The sequence below is a fragment of the Pholcus phalangioides genome, unplaced genomic scaffold (genome assembly GCF_987345545.1).
Source record: "Pholcus phalangioides strain wild (caught in Gottingen) unplaced genomic scaffold, Ppha-v1.0 ptg000027l_1, whole genome shotgun sequence".
In the NCBI taxonomy this organism is placed as follows: Eukaryota; Metazoa; Arthropoda; class Arachnida; order Araneae; family Pholcidae; genus Pholcus; species Pholcus phalangioides.
In genome coordinates, this window is record NW_028301617.1 from 10709736 (window position 1) to 10732640 (window position 22905).

At 43.9% G+C, this 22905-nt stretch overlaps 1 protein-coding gene across 1 annotated transcript; it reads left to right on the forward strand.

Annotated features, from left to right (window-relative positions):
- Positions 1–352: 352 nt before the first annotated feature.
- On the forward strand, positions 353–20990 carry LOC149068394 (transferrin-like). The gene is made up of 11 exons (XM_089251441.1): positions 353–779; positions 12213–12309; positions 13122–13246; positions 13423–13686; positions 13779–14069; positions 14169–14345; positions 16119–16371; positions 16483–16598; positions 19367–19604; positions 19756–20017; positions 20499–20990. The coding sequence occupies exons 1-11, from the start codon at positions 698–700 to the stop codon at positions 20763–20765; spliced, it is 2172 nt and encodes a 723-aa protein (XP_089107567.1). The 5' UTR covers positions 353–697; the 3' UTR covers positions 20766–20990.
- The last annotated feature ends 1915 nt before the right edge of the window (positions 20991–22905 follow it).

The window sequence follows — 22905 nt, forward strand, 5'->3', positions numbered from 1 at the left end:
GATTTTTGTTTTGCTTCGATAGGACCCGTAGCAGCACCTGCCGTGTTTCTCTCCCCCCGCACCCCACCCCACTCCACTACACTCATTTTTTAGTCATTGATGCGACAACGTTTCATCACATCAAAAACGAAAACAAAAACTCGTCTGCTGTTAAAAAGCAGACGTAAACTCGTCGCAGCGTGAGTCAAAGCCGGCCAAACCAAGGCGCTTTGGTCCAGACGATCCCCGATTGGTCGGAAGTTTCCTCTTAGATTTCTCGGAAGAAAACGATAAAACAGAAAGAATTCTACGAAAAAAGCCGGTTTCGTTTTTTATTTTTCTCTATTCCCCCCCCCCCCCACCCTCCTTTTTTAAATATTCACAGCGTAATGATGAAACATGTCGCCGCCATTTTGCAAAACGAAAAAAGGAAACATCACTCGAAGGCCATCATTTACGTCTTTTTATTTCCTCGATTTTTTATTGGTCTCTTAAGTTAACTTATTACCAAAATAATCGGATCTCTGTATTATCTCTATAAAATGTGATCACATTGGCGTCATTTGGCGATGTAAAATACACAACTGGGGGAATAAAAAAACAAAAAAAAAACACGCCAAAATCGCACAGACGGAGAAAGTGATGTTTTCCGCGCAGACGATAAAAATTCTGATTTAAAGCAGGTTTTGGTCTTGGTTGTTGACATTCTGAAACCAAAATGATTCCAAAGCAAGTCTTGGGAATGTTACTCCTGTACGTTGCTGTCAACGTATTAGCTGATAATGTCAACGAGAATAAACGTAAGTGTTATTTTTTTTTTATTTTTATGATTCCCCGATACGTAATAAATAATGATTATCGATGTTGGACGTGTTTATACGTCACCAGTGGCTTATTTAGTGAAAGGGGGGGGGGACAGCTCAGCGGGATATAGCCCAGGGCGTCTAAGTTGAGAAATGAGTAGTCGCAAAATTTGTTGGTTCACAAGTGATGAAACCAGGAAAGTCCGCCTCTGATTAGAGAGCGAAGGACTAGGTCAGTGACTGACCTGAAGAATTTTCACGCATGCGAGTGAACGAGAGAGCGATCGGGAGAGCGGGGGACTGATTCAGTAAGCGACCAAAAGCCTGTGCAAACTTGTGAATGTACAAAAGAGCGACCTATAGAGCGAGGGAGCAAGGTCAGTGAGTGACCAAAAAGAGTGATGAAGTATGTGAATGGCCAAAGGAATGACGAAGCAGTCGAAGAAATTCTGTGATTCCATTTTTTCCAGAATTTTTTTTTCCATTTATTCTGAAACTAATTTTTTCAATCATTCTGAAATTATTTTTTTCCAGTTATTCTGAAACTATTTTTTTTTCCCCATCATTCGGTTTCATCACTCTTTTGGAGTCACATGCTTCATCACTCTTCTTCATCAAAAGACTGATGAAGTATGTGAATGGCCAAAAGAGTGATGATGAAGCATGTGAATGACCAAAAGAGTGATGAAGTACGTGAATGACCATGAGAGTGTGCAAGCTGATTGACCAAAAGAGTGACCAGGTTAGTGAGTGAACAGAAGAGTGTATGCAAGCTTATAAATGACCAAAAGGGTGGCCTAGGTCATGCGCCAGCTTGTGAATGAGCAAAAGAGCGAACTATTGAGCGAGGGAAACCAGGTCAGTGAGTGAGCTAGAGATTACGTGAGCATGCGAATGACCAAAAGAGTGACCTATAGAGTAACCAGGTCCAGGTTCGTAGCGTACATTCTCGGGTCCCAGGGGCAGACTTCTCCTTGGGCACCCAATCGATAAAGTTATTATTATGAATAATAAGTGTACATTTTTTTGTTTCCCCCCCCCCCCATTCAGCTTGGGGAGCTGGATCAGTGCCCCGGTTGCCCCAGTCTAGTTAAGGGCCTGACCAGGTCAGTGAGTGACTAAAACAGTAATGAAGCATCTGAATAAGCAAAAGAGTGCGCAAGCACGTGATTGACCAAAAGAGCGACCAGGTCAATGAGTGGACAAAAGAGTCATCTGGAGCAGTGATTCTCAACCTTTGGGGGCCTGCGGCCCGGTTTATTTATTTTTTACGAGTGGAAGGGCCGGTCACACACTCGACTAATGGGTGATAAATGACTAGAAATGAAAACGTGAACAGCTCAAGGCCCGGTTTGACTGATGTCAGGGCCCAGTACCGGGCCACGGCCCGGCTGTTGAGAAACACTGATCTAGAGCAGGCGATCTTGAACGTTTCATACATTGCGGGCCAAAAAAAAAAAAATTCCATGGAGCTCGAGGGCCAACAAGTCACACTGCAGTAACGGGAGCGCCAGGGTTCCCTGAATCGAAACAGGTGGGCTCAATTTTTTTTGGATTTTGATTTACTCTGACATTATTTTTCATTATTTTTGAGATTATTTTCTCGTCAATTCTGGTATTATTTTTTCATTGACACTGAAATCATTTTTTCCATCTATTATTCTGAAATTACTATTTTTCCATTTATTCTGAAACTATTTTCTACAATTATTCTAAAATCGTTTTTTTCAATTATTCTGAAATTATTCTAAAATCGTTTTTTTCAATTATTCTGAAATTATTCTAAAATCGTTTTTTTCAATTATTCTGAAATTATTCTAAAATCGTTTTTTCCAATTATTCTGAAATTATTCTAAAATCGTTTTTTCCAATTATTCTGAAATTATTCTAAAATCGTTTTTTTCAATTATTCTGAAATTATTCTAAAATCGTTTTTTTCAATTATTCTGAAATTATTCTAAAATCGTTTTTTCCAATTATTCTGAAATTATTCTAAAATCGTTTTTTCCAATTATTCTGAAATTATTCTAAAATCGTTTTTTCCAATTATTCTGAAATTATTCTAAAATCGTTTTTTTCAATTATTCTGAAATTATTTTTTCAATTATTCTGAAATTATTTTTTCAATTATTCTGAAATTATTTTTTTCCATTATTCTGAAATTATTTTTTTCCATTATTTCGAAACTTTTTTTTCTCAATCATTCTGAAATCATTTTTTTTCAATTATTCTAAAATTATTTTTTCTGTTATTCTGAAGATATTCTTTTCCTTATTCCGAAATCATTTTTCATTAAGTACCAAGCACGGGTTATAGTTCATTCGAGGAATCAGTGATGTGTCAAGAAAAATGACTCTCATGAGAGAAGGGCAGCAAAATCCGTGCAGCCCACGGGCGGCAAAACCTTGAATCCTTCTGTTCCATCACAAGCTTCTATTAAAAAAACCCCAATTCGGGAACTATGAGTTGGATTCACGTGTTTAAGTGAGCATCCCCCCTATGATTCTTTTTTTCAAGGAGAATAACAATAATGACCTTGACTTTGACACGTGGCCTCCGGTCATCGATGTCTCTTATCACTCACTGACCGTCGTCGCCGTCCAGTCATCCCAACCCGTTTTTTCTAAGAATAGTTTTTACTTTGGATTCTTCTCTTATCTCTCCAAACTTGTTGAACCTTCTGGTTTATCGGTTTTTATATTCCGCGTTTCTCGACCTATGGTCCACAGGCGGACTGTGAATGAACAATTATTCAATTGTTCTGACTGATATTAGTTATGTTCTTATGGGTTCAAATAAAAATATGACCTTCACCCGCAATGTAACATTATCTAATCACAAAAAATACGGGAAAATCCTAAAAAAATATTTACATTTCTCTCTCCTCAGACGAGATTTCATCCATTAAGCTCTTGCTGTTGCATGCACTGGGGGGTTCGTCAGTTCGTCTATGGCAGCGGTTCCCAACCGGTGCTCCGCGGCCGCTCGAGGAAAGTAAAAAAAAAACAGTAAATTTGAAAAAAAAAATAGTTATAAATATTTTAAATAACATAAATAAATCAGTAACTGATGAATAAATAAAAAATAGGCCTACGGGGGCTCCGCCATAGAAATTATAGACCAGAAAGGGCTCCGCGAGTCAAAAAAGGTTGAGAACCGCTGGTCTATGGCATAGTTTTTCCAACATTTTTTGTCCCATTGCCCCCCTCCCCCAACGCAATCTAACCCATAGGATCCTATGTTATATTATACGTAGCTTCTACCGCCCCCTGGAACATTCCATTGCCCCCAAAGGGGGCGTTAACGTCCACGGTGGGAATCACTGGTCTATGGTCAACTCCTGACCAAGCAGAATTTATAAAAGAAACTTACAATCACCCCCATGGGGATCATGAGGTGTTCAAGTGTTGTAGGGGGAATCGTCACTGAGAGTAAATTTTAAAAGATGGCAGAATCCATACCAGTGAATTTTCTTAGCCGTAAATCATTGATCTGTGAATTTTCCTAGCGGTGAATTGCATGGTGGTGAATTGTTGGCGGTGAATTTTCCGTAAACCCGTTGAAACTGCTGCAAACTCAGAACAGTCCGGGGGAGGGGGAGGGGGAGTCGCGAATCCGTCTTCTATCCATCCGACCAAAATGCGAATCTTCTATTCGAATCCCGTATAACCAAAATGCGCCTGTCCCGTGCGATTAGGGTGGCCATACACATCCAATATTTCTCGGGACATCCCCCATACTTTTAAGTAAGTCTACCCATGCCCACTTTTTTTTGCTAATAATGTCCCATTATTATCAACGAAGCCAACTTGAATTTCTACTATATATTGAAATCGAAGATTGAAATTATCTTCTCGACTCGTAAATCATATTATGATGAGGGGGACCATTCAGGTATCGCGTCAGCAAATTTTTAGTCACTTTTGACACCTCGACTCCCCAGCAAAAGTCAAAAAATCTCTGAGCCCCTCTCCCCATGTCAGAAAATTTTGTCAGCTTTGCCCCCCCCCCCCCACCACTTCCTAACGCATATTGGGTTAAGAGAGACGTACGCGAACGGGGGGGGGGGGGGGGTAGCTTTTCCCTCATTTTCCCCTCCCCGATCGTACCGTGCCACGGGCTTCCAAAGGTTGAAAACCAGATACATATACCGTCGAATCCCGTTTTAACGAACACTTTTCTAATTCCCCAGATAAGTTTACATAGGAACAATATAAAAACCTCGAATTCCTTTATAACGAAGTGATTTCTCCAGTCTCTTGAAGTCCGTTATAACGGGATTCGACTGTAGGCTACATATACAACACCACAACAGGCAGGACGCCGACCAAGAAAGACCTCACCCAGCGCTTGGTGCGCTAACGCTCGGTTAGGGACTTCGGAAAATCGGCAAGAAGTCCTTGACCAAGCGGTTAGCGCACCAACCCCTTTGGTTAAGATCTTTGTGTCCTGCGCTGGCGTTTGTGATACTACAGGCACAGTTTCAACGCCATTCATGGTTTCTATACTGCACCGATCATTTTGCAATGCAGAAAAGTTAGTATTGCCATTTTTGAGTTTTTCGAAATATTGTCGCTTCAACTCAACCGCGAGAGCTAGAGTTTTGGTTTTATCTCAATCTCGAGCGCATACTCGGAAACACCTATATTTCGAATTTCATTCGCATTAGTTGATTTATTATGGCCGCTAGGGGCTTGTACATCGGAAAAGTTTATTTTTATGACCACTCCCTATATGCTTCTTTATCATTTGGAGCCTAAAGTACCAAAGGATGTTTAGAGGTGTCGCGAGTTCGATACCCGGTTCGTCCTTGTCAGAAAACTTTCCTGACACATGGGTACAACAAAAAACGGCGACTTGACTGGAGCAAAAAAATTGCTACCGCAGGGAGTCCCCCCTCGAGGGGTTAGCGCACCAACCTCTCGATGAGTATAAAAAACAAGCCTGCCGTTCGGAATCGGTGATAAATTGTAGGTCCCGGTCTAATTAGCCCTCGTGTGCAGAAAATGACCGTGGTGCGTCAAAAATGATCAAATGACCACTCTGTAAGTCCGATTCAGGACAAAAAACTGGAAATGACGCTAACCAAGAAGCTACATGAAACATCTACTTGTTTTGCTTCGTGTTATACGATGCTATAATTCACCTGGCACGGGTTGTTTCAGAATGAATTCTCCTAACTTTGAAACATCGGATAGATGGAAAGATAAGGGCAGTTGTTCGTCTGTTGGGCACGTCTGGAATTTTTAATACATCACTTTGTGGAATTGGTTACAATCCTAACTAATAGATGGCGCTGCGTCATATTTCACAGCTTTTTCCTGTGGGGCCATTTGAAGGACAATCTTTACAGCGAGAGTCCCCCAAGCGCTGTATAAGCTTGAGCATCTACGAGGCATAAGCATCGATTGCAGAAGAACCATTGCAGGAAATTGGCTTTAAAATCCACAGGCAGTAGTAATAAAGGCAACCATTTTGAATTTATCGTAATCTGATTTGACCCCCTGTTTGCTAAGGGCAATTTTGCTAACTGTTTAAAGGACATTACATCAAGACTGCGGTACCCGTCTATTAGCCAAAGTTTCGACTAATGTCACGAACAGTGTACAATGCATGTATAATTATTACAGACTCTGGCATGAAGCTGGACTGGAAGAGATCTTCCCAACGTCTGGTGGCAGAGTTCTGGCGTTCATTCATTCAATATACATTATATATTTATAATTCCAGGCTTTTCCCATCAAACGCGTACCGCATGTTCCATCTTTCTATCTACCACTGTTTCAAAGTTAGGGTTTCCTTTTTGAAACACCCTGTATGTTACCAAGTGCGGATCCACAAGGGGGCCGATAGAATTGATCGCCCTTCACAAGAGCCGAATAATATGGGGAAAATTTGTTTGTCCCGTAAAATACTGGATGATCCGTTGCATCTACACAATCTGCCGGCCTCCGCTCCACTTGTAGCTAAAGATGCCTACCTCGGCTTCATTCACAGCTGAAGAGATCTGTCTCGGCTTCATTCGCAGCTGAAGATGACTGTCTTGGTTTCATTCGCAGCTGAAGATGACTGTCTTGGCTTCATTCGCAGCTGAAGATGACTGTCTTGGCTTTATTCGCAGTTGAAGATGACTGTCTTGGCTTTATTTGCAGCTGAAGATGACTGTCTTGGCTTCATTCGCAGCTGAAGATAACAGTCTTGGCTTTATTTGTAGTTGAAGATGTCTACCTTCGCTCCCTTCGAATCTGAAGTTGTCTGGCTCGACTCCATTCACAGCTGAAAATGTCTGCCTTCACTTCATTCGAACATTTCGATCTCAAGCTATTTGCTTCAACTCCATTCGCAGCTGAAGATGTCTTTCTCTCGGCTTCATTCATAGCTGAAGATACCCGCATCAGCTCATTCGCAGCTGAAGATAACCTGTCTCCGCTCTATTCGCAGCTGAAGATAACCTGTCTCCGCTCTATTCGCAGCTGGAAAATGTCTACCTTCATTCTATTCATCTGAAGATATCTGCCTCCGCTCCATTCGCAGCTGAAGATATCTGCAACTTCATCAGTCGCAACTGAAGATATCTGCAATGGCTTGATTCGCAGCTGAAAATGTCTACCTCGGCTTCATTCATAGCTGAAAATATCTGCTTCGGCTCATTCGTAGATGGACATACCTGCCTCTGCTCCATTCGTAGCTGAAGATGTCTGCCTTCTCTCAGGTGCCGATCCAGAAGAGGGGGGGGGGGGAATGGGAATTACTCCCCACAAGAGCCGAATAATACGGGCAATGTTTATGTCCCTGCAAATACGGGACGATCAAACGAGAACTTACACAATTCTCCCCCTCCCGTCACACGGTCCTGGATCCGCGCATGCATGTTACTGTAAGTTTCTCAGAATGGTTAATTAGTTTGTGAAACATGGGCAAGAATTGTGGTTTTTTTTTGGTTTTCATAGGAGCAGATGTTGTTGGAGAGACTACTTTAGAAACTTCCCGAATCGATTTCCTTTCAATCTGGCAATATTTCAGAAACACGTGCACATTATATATTTCAGAAACACTTCAGGTGCTATCGCCATTGGTGGCCAATCAATTCTTCGCTTATTTGAAAAAAGTTGATGTCGCGTTAATGTTTTTTCTTATAATTAACTTTCATATTTGCTGCCCCATTTCATTTTCAGACCCCCGTGTGAGTAGAAAAATGCTTTTTTGATTGCTATACAGGGTCGTCCATATGAAAGTATTTCAGAATGAAGTAAAAAAAAAAAACCTGCCTCGTGTTTCGTCGATGTTTAGCTGGAGTTGCTGGGAATGATGTCTGATTCTGAGCTAATGCATTTCATTTTGCTGCACCTGTCAAGTGTCAACCATGATTTCTTGTCTGGTAGGATAGGAGGAAAATCGAGTTATAATATAGAGGGATCTGCGAGTTGTTGTTTTTTAAACTAAAACTAACCATATGTTGAGAAATAATTTTCTGAGCATTATCATTATATGGGAAAATTTAAAGGCACGAACGAAAAAGAGCAAATTTCACAAAAGACAAAAACTATTTGGCACTGGGGTGACCATACGACCCGTATTTTTCGGTACACTCCCGTATTTTCTTTCCGACTTTTCTCTCTTTCTAAAGAAATACCCGGGTTCTTTTTTTTTTCCTCCTTTTAACGAAGCCTTTCTTGAATTTCTAATTGTTACTTAAAAATTGTATATGCAGATATTTTTCATAACTTATCTATATATATATAAATATTCGCGGTAAGTCGAACTCCAATTATACAAGGATGACGTCACTCTCCGCTACCATACGAAGGTTTTAACAACTGGCTGTTGCGAAGATATATTTTGGAAAGAAGAGAAAATTCAACTGCCCCTGCGGGGAATCGAACCCACGTCCTTTCACTTTCCGGGTGAACGCACTAGACTACAGAGGCACCGAATCTCTCAATATTTCCTTGGAGCTCGTGTACACTGAAAGGGACCGTACATGGACGGCCAGACCAGACTCAGGCCAAGCTCACAACTGCTGACGTTGCCACCAGATGGCGACAAGGATGACGTCACTCTCCGCTACCATACGAAGGACGTGGGTTCGATTCCCCGCAGGGGCAGTTGAATTTTCCCTCTTTCCAAAATATATCTTCGCAACAGCCAGTTGTTAAAACCTTCGTGTATGTCCCCTGTGTATAGAGATACTCTGTCCATTCACAATGGCTCGATCGCCCCAACCGACAAGCCCACTGGACGCTACTACAAGCGATAACACGTCGCGTGTATGCGCAAGACCTCTATAGGGTATAGGGTCATTCAAGTATTACGCCAGCATTCGATGGGGGAGGGGAGGGGGTTTCCGATTTCCTGACATTTTATACTGGGGTTTGGATAATGCTTACGTCATCAACCACCCTTTTATCAAAATATGAAATATTCTTAATGGCATCGTACTCGGTACGCCAAAAACGACTAGCATTCCCTCTATCAAGTCCAGAGCCACTTTAGTGACCTCATAATGTTTCGCGGATCCAAGTGATCTGGAAATGTCTCCTGGCCACTTAAGTGCTCTGGAACTGTGTCACGCATCGCTCCAGTGATACGTAATCATGCCGCGGATCACTTAAGTAATCTGGAATTGGGCCGCGTGTAACTTGAGTGATGTAGAACCGCACTGGGGGGGGGGGTGCCACTTAAGTACTCTAAAACACGTGTTCCTCAAGGGATCTCTATATGTGCCACGGATCGCTTAAGTGTTCCGGAACTGTGTCACGGGTCACTTAAGAGATCACTTAAGAAATGTCCCGCTTACTTCATTTTTCACAAAATTAGGTTTGGGGTTCAATCCACATCAGATAACTTTCAGGGCCACATTTGGTCAAGTGTTTACCATACATGGCTTAAAGGGTGGGTCGCAATGAATTTCTTGAAGAGAAATCTCGAGTTCTTCAAATAGCATTGAAATTAAGCCGCTGTGGTGGTCGAGTGGTTAACTATAGACACACATATATAAGATACATAAACATATATATACAAGAATATAAACACTCATATATATATAATATATACAAGACAGGCGACATTGTCCATTGACAGCAACGGGAATCAAGGAACTTCATTGTCTATCAGAAGTCGCGCACAAAGACACCGTGAGACAATCCCAAAATATCGCATTTCATGCCAGTGGATCATAGTCTGAGTCTGATGAAGGGTTGTTATCAGCTTGTGAGGGAGCTGAAACATTCGTACTTTGGCACTGTTTCGTGACTGTTATTTTGTCTTCGTTTGAAATGACGTATCTAATAAGGCGCTTAATTCTTTCGATTCTGGAGTGTTTTCTCAGTAACTATTTCTTCCAAGTGGTGTAATTCTGTGGCGTAGTAGAGCCAAAATGAAAGTCCTTGGTATACTCGCATGCCGTAGCATAGTGAAAGACGGTTCCCTCCCCTCCACATTTACATATGCTTGAAAACCTACTCTTATGAAAACGATGAAGATAGGAGGGGAAGGGGCCATGCTCTGAAAAAAATAAAATATCCTCTCTAGACCAGCCATAACTAGAGCATTTAACTTGTGGGAGAACTTCATATATCTTACGACCTGTTTTCGTGTCATTTGACCATCGCGATTGCCATTTCTGTAACAGATCATTTTGCAACTTCTTCATCGCCCACGACTTTGGAAGAAGGATAGAGAAATCTGTTCCTGGTCTTTCGGTCGCTCTTTTGGCTAACCGATCAGCTGCTTCATTCCCAGTATTTTCACTATGCGCTTTGATTCACGAGATATAGATATGCCTATTTGGCAGTAACAGGTTTCTAATTTTCCGAGCCATCATGTGGCGTGATAGGGGGTCTAGAACCGCATATAATGAAGAAAGTGAATCAGAAAGAATGTGTGTTTCTTTCTTGCTGGCGCTTGCCTGTTGCGTAGCTGTGAGCAGCGCAAACAGCTCCGCCTGAAATACCGTATTTAGATCATTGAGTTTATTGCTCCAGTTACTTATCTCCAAGTCATCCTGAAAGGTAACCATGGCCGAAGCCACTCCATGCTCAGTCTTGGAGCCATCAGTGTAGATCTTATATTCAGCCTGTGGGTGTATTTCTCCTTTTAGGTCAATGCGGCATTCCTCCACAGATTGTGAAGGATGCTGGGACCATCCTGTGATTTTCCTTTCCATCTGGACGTAGGAAAGTGTCTCGCCATTCCCCAGCGTAACAGGAGTTTTCAGACGGGTCAAGAGGCTAAATTTGGCTTCACATTCTACCAGGAGACTGAGTGGGGGCAATCCCAGTATGACTTGTAGTGCATTTGTGGGCGTAGTGAGTATATATAGCAGATATCCCCTCTGAATTGAGTCAAGGCGCTTCTGTAGGGATACGGTAGCATTGGCTCCCCATATGGCGGCTCCATACACCAGAATACGTTGTGCGACCGTGATGTAAAGAGTCCTGCGCATCCTAGTGTTGATTCCCCAATTCCTGCCTGCTATGCAGTGAAGCCTCGTGAGTAGTTGATTGGATCTTGTGTTCAGCTCTGTGATATGGTCTTTCCAGTCCAATTTGTCGTTAAAATGGATACCTAGAATTTTAATTTTGCGGAGTCTCTTGATGAAGTTGTTTGACGAACGAATTTGTGGCGGACGTTTCCCTTTGGGGGAGACCCATAGGAAGTTTGTTTTGTTGGTGGCTAATTTAAGGCCGTTCTCAGTTAGCCAGTTGCTGATATCAGCCAGGACGCTGGAGGCGTTTTTACCAACTCCTACCCGGGTTCGAGCCCCACCGTCGCCACAGTGGTGGTCGGCTGAAGTTGGTTTTCTGTGGTTCCCAACTTCGAGGCGCAAATGCGAGCCGATCTCCCCGTTAAAAAGTCTCGCCACAGAGAGAGCAACAGGCCTACAAACAGTACAAATATTCAGTCACGACACATCACTCACTTCACTTCTGAGATATAGATGGCAGTACTGAAAAATCATACACAACACTAGATACGCACTCAGACTGTTAGGTACACACAATTACACTTCCGGCACAACTCACTAGGTAGAAAATTGCCTATGGCGATAGACCTGAGTTGTGCTCGGTTTAAAAAAAAAATGAATTGAAATTAATAGAAATTGATCGTAATAACATGTAAAGGTATTTTCTTTAGAAATTTTAATTAAAAAAAAAATATATGTATTTTTTCATTTTCGGGGAGGGGGGGAGACATGAGCCCCTATGACACCCCCCCCCCTTACGTCTCAGATCCTAACAATATGCGTTAGGAGGCGGGGGCAGAGCTGAGGACGACCAAGCCTAACCGAGATCTTTCAATTCGAAGCTGGTACGACACAAAGCGATAGAATCTTGCCTTGAGCTCCAACCGATGACATTCGTGATCATTACCATTGAGAATTGTGTGACGTCATCCAAACACTTACACTTGTCCTTCTGTCTTTTACAGCCGTGAGGATATGCGTTCTTCCGGAGCAGATGGAACTCTGCCAGCAAATGGCGCGGGACGTACCGGACACGTGGGAATGCAGCCAATCCAGAGACAAGTAAGTTCTGGTCCGATCACAGAATTCGGTGGTGGTGGTGTTTTATTTCATGTGTACGTACTGCATGCATGCATGCACGCATGCTCAACCCATGACGCACGGGCCCAAATGTGGCCCTCGGAGTCATCAGACGTTCTGTGTCATCAAACCCAATTTTATAAAAATGAACTTAATCAATGTAAGTATTGTTTGGTTGAACGGCAGTTTTGCTGCGGAAGGCCACCCACATTGCAGCCTTTCGCTGTGAGAATGTCAGTTCCAGATCACTTTATCGGGGCCCATGGGACATTTTCAGATCATTTAAGAGGCCCACAGCACATTTAAAGGCCCGCGACACGTTTCCAAACCAATGTAGTGGCCCGCACTTCCGAAAAGGTTGAGCAACCCTTGATATACTGTATTATACAAAGGGACTTTTTACTTGATAACGGCTCAATACTATTTACAAGATGACGTTCTTCACAGGGGAGCCCTGTGTCAAAAAACGTCGTGAGTACTAAGTTAGGTCACTTAAACTGGCAATATTCTTCGTTCTTTTCCTTTTTGCGCATGCGCAAAGTGAAGCCCATTTGCAAAGTAGTAGGATAGGTATGTTTCTAACACCTGAAAGGCGTGAATGACATTGACCGGATCTTTTGTGCGCCATTTTCCTCATCAGATTTTGGCGGAAACTAATGTAATAACGCCAAAAAACAAAATGTTTTGATTCTCGACGTGATAAAAAGTTGCCAAAATTCTACTGCAGGACACTTTGTCCGAAAATGTGACTTTTCGATAGAAGTTCATGTTCGTGTGTATTTTTCTTATTGCAGGCTGGAATGCGCTCAGAGGCTCGAACACGGTGACATCGAAATCGCCAATATGGATTCTAGATCGATCTACATATCAGGGAAGTACTATGGGGGTGTTCCACTCGCTACAGAAATAATTGATGGACGTAAGCTGATTGGTTCTGCAGTTTTTTTTTCTATTGGAATAGCCATGCAACCCCCCCCCCCTTCCCACACACACACAAAAGATATTGGCGATATTTTTTTTGTCCCTCGCCAAATTTTCCATCAGTGTGACATGAATTATCATTATTATTACATATTTTATGCTTTTTCATTTTAGAGCCTCACAAGTACGAGGGTGTCGCTCTCGTGAGGTCAGATTCAAACATCCGGTCCCTCGAAGACCTGCGGGGCCGTCGCTCTTGTCACACGGGCATCGGCCGCACCGTCGGTTGGCAGCTTCCGGTGGCTTCTCTGATGGCCAAGGGAGTGATGCAGCCTGACTGTGACGAGGGCGAACTGAAGGCCGTCGAGACGTTCTTCTCTGGTGGCAGCTGCGCCCCTGGCAACTGGAGCTCCGACCCTATCGTGGACGCAGCTTTGAGTGAGTTGAATCTTACCCACGCACCTTATTATGGAAGTAATTTCGAAAATATGGTCATGCAATTAATTCATTATGAATCTGTACCACCGCAGAGAAGCGTTACAAGGGACTCTGCAGCAGATGCGCCGATCCATCCTCATGTTCCGCTGAAGATGCCTACGCTGGTTACAAGGGTTCCGTCCGTTGCCTGATGGACAATTCCGGAGACATCGCCTTCACCAAGATCCCGGTCTTGATGGACCTAGTCCAGAAGGACCCGTCAATATCCCAGAACCTCGACCTGCTGTGCCTCGATGGTTCCAGGCGCTCTCTGGCCACCACCGAGCGGGAGGACATGTGCGTCTGGGGGTTCAGGCCCTCCAACGCTTTCATGACCACCCAAAGTGAGCATAACTTTCACACCATGAGTGAGCATGACTTACATGATCAATGTGGGAATGGTTCCACACGTGGGTAATGTTTTCCTCTTTCAATCTCGTTAGATGTGCTCGATGGCGGTCGTGACCGACTCGTTTCGGCCCTGGAACGGACCCGGTCCCTGTCCGTGGCACCTCAGCGTCGGCACCTGGAATGGTACCACAAGGTCTTCTTGTCGAGTGACGAAGTGAACTCTTGGCAACTCGTTGGCCCAGAAAGGAGCGACTACAGGAGCTATTTGGGTGAGTTATTCCGTTCCACAGCTCAGGCTGAACACCTAAAGCTTTCCGTACACACCAGTCTGTGCTCTGAACAATCTTCAGTGGCATTCAGTGTCGTATTTTTACAGCAGGGGGGGTTAGCGGGCTATAGTCCAGGACGGCAAATTTGGGGAATGAGTGGCCAAGAAAATTATTAGAATTCAAGAAGGGAGGCAAAATTTGTGCAGCCCTTAATAAATCCGTCTCTGCCGAGACAGCAAGAGACTAGGTCATGAGTCTCTTGGAGCGTTTGCAAACACGCGAGTGAGCAAAAGAGTGACATAAAGGACGTAGGACTACGTCAGTGAATGGCCTAGGGTGTGTGCAAGAATGTGAATGACCAAAAAAAGAAAAAAAGAAAGATCTAGAGCATGTGTAAATGATCACAAGAATGACCTATAAATTGAAAAATAAACATGACAGTGAGCGTCCGAAAAAGTGACCTAGAGCGTGTGCTGCCATGTGAGCCACAACTAGATGCTTGGTCACCCGGGGAAAGTGCGCATTTTAACGCCCCCTTGTAATGTTGAAGGAGAGGTTTCAGAGTGAAATTTGTGCCCCCTCGGGTGCAGCGCCCACGGCACGAGACTCGCCTGCTCCCCCTAGTTGCGGCCCTGCATGTGAGACACCAAAACCAGTGAGCAAGCGCGTGAGTGACAAAACCAGTGAGCAAGCGCGTGAGTGACAAAAACAGTGTGCAAGCACGTGATGACTTAAAGAGTGGGTGAGGGCGTGAGTGACCAAAACAGGGTGCAAGTGAGTGACAAAAACTGTGTGCAAGCGAGTGACAAAAGCAGTTTGCAATCACATGAGTGACAAAAACATTGTGCAAGCACGTGCATGACCAAAAGAGTGCAGAGCCGTCTTAAGCGGGCCAAGTGGTATTTCCGAGGCCCTACCTGGTAAATTCTAGAAAATATTTACTAGATATCATTTTTGTGAGCCCCCCCCCCCCCCCGTGCCAGTTGAGACAGCACTGAAAGAGTGACTTAAAGAGTGTGTGAGCATGAAGGTGACCAAAACAGTGAACTAGCATGTGAGTGACCAAAACAGTGAACTAGAATGTGAGTGACCAAAACAGTGTGGAAGTGAGTGACCAGAACAGTGTGCAAGTGAGGGACCAAAACAGTGTGCAAGTGAGTGGCCAAAACAGTGTGCAAGTGAGTGACCAAAACAGTGTGCAAGCAGGTGAGTGACAAAAATAGTGCGCACGAACGTGAATGACCAAAAGAGTGACTTGAAGAGTGTGTTAGTGAGCATGAGGGTGACCAAAACAGTGAGCTAGCATGTGAGTGAACAAAACAGTGTGCAATCATTGAGTGACCAAAGCATTATGCAAGGACATGAGTGACCAAAACAGCGTGCAAGTGATGCACACTGATGATCTGCCACATTTGATGGTGACCAAATTAGCGTGCAAGCACGTGAATGACTAAAAGAATGACCTTAAAAGTGTGTGAGCATGGGAGTGACTAAAAGAGTGATTTAGATACACCGGTGTTCTTGCAGGAGTGGCGGGGCAAGCGGATTATATCACAAGATTGCGAATTTGGGGAATGAGTGGCCAATAAAATTAGACTCGAATGGGAGAAGGGCAGGAAAATTCTTGCGGCTCCCCCACACAGACGGCAAAAACCATAAATGCGTCTCTGACAAGGGCGTAGCAAGGGAGCTTGGGGGTCTGTCCCCCCCCCCCCCGAACGAAATTTCTGGCTACGCCCCTGGCATCTGACGACATCTCTCTTGTTTTCCTAGGTGACTTCATCAATGCCATCGAAAAATCTCGGGCCGGTTGCCCGGCTCCCCCACCAAGGGCGTCTATCTGCGTGGTGTCGGATCAGGAACTGGAAAAGTGCAAGGACTATTCCAGGGCAGCCGAATCGAGGGGCTTGACGCCGGGCATCGACTGCGTGGTCGCCGTGTCCAAGGTCGCTTGCATGGAGATGTTGAAGATGGGCCACTGCAACCTGGTCGTTCTTGATGGTGGTGACGTCTACAAGGCGGGAAGGTGAGTGTAACGGGAACGGAAGCATTTCGTCTAGTCCGACTGCTTTCAGTTTGCACAAATATGTTATACATTTTTACTGCATGTCTGTGTGTGTGACCTTGTTTTTCTTAGGTATTATGGTCTGCAACCAGTCGCTGCCGAGGTCTACGGAGAGACTGACGCTTCGTACTTCGCAGTTGCCGTTATAAGGTCCGCTTCCGATGCCAGAAAGCTTTCTGACCTCAAAGGTAAATCAGTCAACTTGTGTGAATTACATAACGTTCAGTATGTTTTTGCTCAATTCTGTCTAAAGACATTTCGGCCAATTCTATCCATTTTTCGATCAATTTTGTCCAAAGCCATTTTGTCCAATTTAGGCCAATTCTGTCCAATTTAGGCCAATTCTGTCCAATTTAGGCCAATTCTATTCATTTTTCGATCAATTTTGTCCAAAGCCATTCTGTCCAATTTCGGCCAATTCTATCCATTTTTCGGTCAATTTTGTCCAAAGACATTCTGTCCAATTTCGGCCAATTCTACCCATTTTTCGATTAATTTTATCCAAAGACATTCTGTCCAATTTCGGCCAATTCTATCCATTTTTCGATTAATTTTGTCCAAAGACATTCTGTCCAATTTCGGCCAATTCTATCCATTTTTCGGTCAATTTTGTCCAAAGACATTCTGTCCAATTTCGGCCAATTCTATCCATTTTTCGATCAATTTTGTCCAAAGACATTCTCTGTCACGAGATATTCTTTATATCTTTATTCAGTTCTGTCACAAGATATTTTGTGTGTGTATGTTAATTTATTGGCCAAATGAATGAAAATTGAACAACAACTTCAAATTTGTTGTTCAATTCTGTCAAAAAATTTTCGTGTTCCCTAGAAAATAATATCCCTAAATGCATAAGAGGATACATACCTCTCTTTTCTAATACCCTAGATAAGGTTTCATAGGAGCCTTACGACGAAATGAGGAGCCCTTTGGCGACAAGAGACACCGAGATATTTGTGATTGGGACCACCTTCTGTCGGATCACAGACTAGATCTCAAATCCGAGGAATGTTTTGTGTACTCCCTTTTTCGTAATATCTGTAGCATCGTCTAAATAATTTTTTTTTTATGGTTTGTCGTTTCGTTTTGCAAAATCCCGTGGAAAACGGACGTATGGTATGCGTATTAAACATTTCAGAAAGGACATTGTATATGGCTAATGCAGTATTCACAATTCAAAATCTGCGGGGTTGTCAGAATAGGCCACTTATTGGCGTCTTTTTCCCTCAAGTGCGGGGTAGGTTGTTAGGTTCAGGCCTTCCGTGTCTGTTTAAAGGCGGACTCATGGGTTTTGGCGCCTGTGAACTACGCGAATTTGAACTTTCCCATTTTAGTCTAATTTTTTTGATCACTCATTCCATAAATTTATTGCCCTGGTCTATAACCCGCTTGGTCACCGCTACTGTAAGTACGCTTGTGTCTCTTAAGTCACTGTTTTGGTGACTCACGTCCCGTGCGTCACCAAAACGCTCTAGGATCCTTTTGCACACGCTCTAGGCCAATCTTTTGGTAACCCGATTTCTCGCTTCCTAGGTCACTCACGTGCTTGAAGTGCTCTACGTCACTATTTGGTTATCCACATGCTTGCACACGCTCTAGGTCACTCCCATTCTCGCACACTCTCTAGAAAATTCCTTTTTAACGAAATTTCGTTATAACGAACTGCTTTCTCCGGTATCTTGGTGTTCGTTATAACGGGATTCGACTGTATTTTCTTCTTACCCCCATATACTTTGAAAAAAATGTTCTCATGTTTGATCAGGTGGGTGTGGATAGATATGATGGGCTGGGGAGGGTATTGCTACTTTTCCAACAGACGGCCGCAACTAGATGCTTGGCCACCCGGGGCAAACACGCATTTTGACGCCCCCTTGTTATGTTGAAGGAGAGGTTTCAGAATGGAATTCCCCCCCCCCCCTTTTTCCCTTTTTTCGGTCATTTTCTCACATTTCTCCCCGCTACGGCCTTGCGGTTAAGTAGAAGAAGTTACTTTAATTTTAAACATGATCACTAGAGCCCGGAAGTTCAAGGAAAATGCCACAAATGCCTTTTTTTTTGCCTAGTTTCAAACTTTCTTTGGTATAAAAATGCCTTTTCTGAAATTTTCTTTGCCATAAATGTTTTTTTTTTGAAATTTTCATTCATTTTACATACATATTTAGTATTCAATTAAACCGACCAGAGTCGCCCTCGTGAGTGGTGCTATCGTGGGGAGGGAGAGGGGGGGGAGTGTTCGACAGATGCGGCCATCACGGGGCCAAGCGCTTGAAAGAGTCTCGCATATGTGGCAATATAAAAAAAGTTAAATTTTTCTTACTACAAGGTATTATTTACATGAATCGCCATTTTTCGATCTATACCTGTTTACTGGTGATGTGCGTAATGGCACCTGCCTCCCATGTATGTGATATACCTTTCTCAAGCTCAATATATGTTAGGTTCCCCGGCGGCATCCGAGTCCCCAGGGACATTGTTCTTATATCACCGAGTGCGACAGAGCCTGGGTATCGGCCTCGGTTACTATCACTACCACTACCACAATAGAACAAGGTAGCCATGTTTCAACTACAGAAATGATAGTGATTATTCCAAATAATACAAAAATAAACGAGAATTATACGCAACTACTAGAAAAGAAGCCCCACAGATAATTTTCTCTACGGGTTCCGCGCCTGGTAATGGTGTCCCTGGAATCGACCTCTTGAAGGTCCACTGACATCTTATTTCGGGCTTGAAATCAGTTTAACTTGGATAATAATATAATGCAGTTATTATAAACCATAATTAAAGCAGTGGAGGCTACAAGAAAGTTTTAGCTAGTGTTTGGACCCTTAATATCTTAGTTTTAGTTCTTTTTTTTTCTTCCATAAAAATACCCTTTTGTTAGTACCTATTTTAGGCATTTTTAGAGCTTAAACTTTCGGGGCTCTAGTGATCACATTTGGATTCTTGACAGGTCTCCGTTCATGCCACACTGGAATCGGCAAGACTGCTGGATGGATAGTTCCGATCGGGGCGCTGATCTACGACGGCAGCATCGACCGCAGCGAGTGCAATAAGGCAGAGTCCATCGCCCGGTTCTTCTCGGCTGGTTCGTGCGTCCCGGGAGCCAACGACACCAAGTACAATCCGGGGCGGACACAAGCCGAGAAGCTCTGCCGCCAGTGCATCGGCGGCGATCGTCCTGAAACCAAGTAAGCATGGTCACGTGTCAACACTTTCGTTCGTTTCCTTGCGGCCAAACTCTAAATCTGCCTATGGTCAGGGTTAGACGAGTCCATTGAGGTACGATACTCGAGCAACACCGACGCTCTTTTGACGTGACATATATTTCTCTTCCAACAGGTGCGAACGTGATAACAGGGAGAGGTACAACGGTTACTCTGGTGCCCTGAGGTGCCTCGCGGAGGGTCGCGGCGACGTGGCTTTCATCAAGCACACCACCGTCCCGCAAAACACTGACGGCAACGGAGGCAAGAAAGGGGAAGGTCCAACTTGGCAGCGGGACCTGCTGTCGTCCGATTTCCAGCTGCTTTGTCTGCAGGGCGGTACAGCACCCGTCGAACAGTACAAGGAATGCAACCTGGCGAAAGTACCTTCTCATTACGTAAGTCCCAATCATAACTATTGATCCTTATCCTAAAGCCGGATCCACACCCACGGAACAGCGCGAAACTCCGCCGCACAAAAAACTGACGTCCGAGTGACGTGATGGTAAGATGCTCATCTATCACCTTGAAGGTTGCCGTCCCGGGTCAAACCCGAGGGAGGATATAGATAAGATATTTTCTCCCTAACGAGCTCGATAAATGGCGCCTTCATTTCCAACCCAACTCGTTAACGGCAGCAAATTCCAATATAGCGATATGCTTGGAGTTGATGTGTGGTGAAGCAGCTCAGGAACTGGTTTTGGGGCACGGCTACGCAAAATCGGCAATTAAAACCACTCGCACTGTGCTAGCCCACCTCAAAACCGGCTTTTGCGCTGCTGGAATTCTGTAAAGTTCTGCGGGTTTGGACTCAGCTTAACGTGTTGGCGATGCTGGTCACAGATTAAACATTTTTTTGATCGTGTGTGTGTCTTACAGGTGATGACAAACGGTGACGCGTCCCCGCTGAGGAGACTTCAACTGGCCCGGTTGATGGCGGACACTTCTAAATTCTTCGCCAACGATTCCGAACTCTTCAAGGTCTTCGCGAATTATTTCACCGACCTGGCCGACGTCTTGTTCAAGAGTTCCACCACTGCGCTGAAGGCAGCGCCAATGACCGCCAACTACGCCGACGTGTTGGGCGAACGTTTCTACGAAGCATCGCAGGCAGCTGATCCTAAGCTTTGCCAAACGACGAAATGAGGAGCCCTTTGGCGACAAGAGACACCGAGATATTTGTGATTGGGACCACCTTCTGTCGGATCACAGACTAGATCTCAAATCCGAGGAATGTTTTGTGTACTCCCTTTTTCGTAATATCTGTAGCATCGTCTAAATAATTTTTTTTTTATGGTTTGTCGTTTCGTTTTGCAAAATCCCGTGGAAAACGGACGTATGGTATGCGTATTAAACATTTCAGAAAGGACATTGTATATGGCTAATGCAGTATTCACAATTCAAAATCTGCGGGGTTGTCAGAATAGGCCACTTATTGGCGTCTTTTTCCCTCAAGTGCGGGGTAGGTTGTTAGGTTCAGGCCTTCCGTGTCTGTTTAAAGGCGGACTCATGGGTTTTGGCGCCTGTGAACTACGCGAATTTGAACTTTCCCATTTTAGTCTAATTTTTTTGATCACTCATTCCATAAATTTATTGCCCTGGTCTATAACCCGCTTGGTCACCGCTACTGTAAGTACGTTTGTGTCTCTTAAGTCACTGTTTTGGTGACTCACGTCCCGTGCGTCACCAAAACGCTCTAGGATCCTTTTGCACACGCTCTAGGCCAATCTTTTGGTAACCCGATTTCTCGCTTCCTAGGTCACTCACGTGCTTGAAGTCACTATTTGGTTATCCACATGCTTGCACACGCTCTAGGTCACTCCCATTCTCGCACACTCTCTAGGTAACCCTTTTGATCATTTACACGCTCTAGTTCACTCTTTTGGTTCCCCTTTTGATCATTCACATACTTGCACAAGCTCTAATTCAGCGGTTCTCAACCTTTGGAAGCCGCGGCCTGGTTTCACTTATTTTTGTAAGTGGAAGGCTCAGTCAAATACATGACTTACGGAAACTGAATGGGTCAAAAGGAAACGGCTAATCACTCACGGCCCGGCACGCTCTGGGAGCATGTGAATGATCAAAAGATTGATTAAAAGCATTAGCAACTAGATAAGTTCTTCTCAACGGCCGGGCCCTGACATCATTCACGCCGAGCCGTGAGTGATTAGCCGTTCCCAGAGCGTGTGTGTACACGCTCTAGATCACACTTTTAATCGCTCACTGACCGGTTTCTCGTTCTTTAGTCACTTTTTTTGGTCATTCACATGTTTGCACAAGCTCTAATTCAGTAATCATAATGCAAAAATTTGCGTATCGGAAAAACTTCATCCATCGCCATCCCGGTCTATCCCCATTCACTGCCAGACAAGAAAAAGGATGAATCGAAATGCTTTTGTTGGTTAAACACAACAAATCACTCTCTGTTGTCCAGTGCTGACCAACAGTGAGTTAAGGTCGAGGCTGAGCCGTATACGTTACGCGATCCCCCGGTTGTCGTCAGCAGTCTGCGAAACGTTGTTTTGGCGAGTCACCCGGCCTATAAGTACCTTACCACCACGCATCGCGTGTCCTATAGTGTAACATAATCGAGAGGACAACAGGTACTTGATTGCCGAATGCGAATTTAAAATCAGTCTACACTAAGATTGATAAACTTGAGGCACACTTGATAAAAGGATGCTAAACGACGTGAAACGCTGTTTGTCGTCTAACTCAATGTCGATTGTTGTCGATCGTGTAGCACCTGCCGCGTGTTGTAGCTTCCAATGGACGACCAGTCTGCATCACTCTTTTAGTCCTTATATGCTTATACATTTTCTATGACGCTATTAGGCCGGTCGTCCACTGGATGGCAAGCTACGCGAGCGGTAACAGTCGACATTCGACGACCGACAAAGAGGGGGGGGGGGGGGTCTTGACTTCGTTCACTTAAAGCGACTTTTACACGCTACTCAGTTCGCGACTGCACTCTATGCAGACGAGTGTGGTCGTTAAGAATCTTGGGAAAATATTGAAAAACTGAAAAAAATTCTGAGAAAATTTATTAATAAATTTATTTATTTATATATTTGAAGCCATAGATAATGGGACATCTGACACAAACTCGGAGAAGGCATTCTTGTTGTAAAGAAATAATTATATTTCATGGACTAACGGTTACATGAAATATAATTATAACTATATTATTACCAAGTTACCAGCGGCTTCATGGATTTGGTAATCTGAAAATTGTTTGGCGATGATTTGAATCCCTCATGATACCCCTTGGGTGTTGTAATTCCAG

Excerpts from the sequence above, each read along its gene's own strand:
- LOC149068394 (XM_089251441.1), top strand. The coding sequence starts at position 698 with ATGATTCCAAAGCAAGTCTTGGGAATGTTACTCCTGTACGTTGCTGTC. Across the intron at positions 14,070-14,168 it reads CGCTTTCATGACCACCCAAA|ATGTGCTCGATGGCGGTCGT; the intron begins GTGAGCATAACT and ends CAATCTCGTTAG. Across the intron at positions 14,346-16,118 it reads CGACTACAGGAGCTATTTGG|GTGACTTCATCAATGCCATC; the intron begins GTGAGTTATTCC and ends TTGTTTTCCTAG.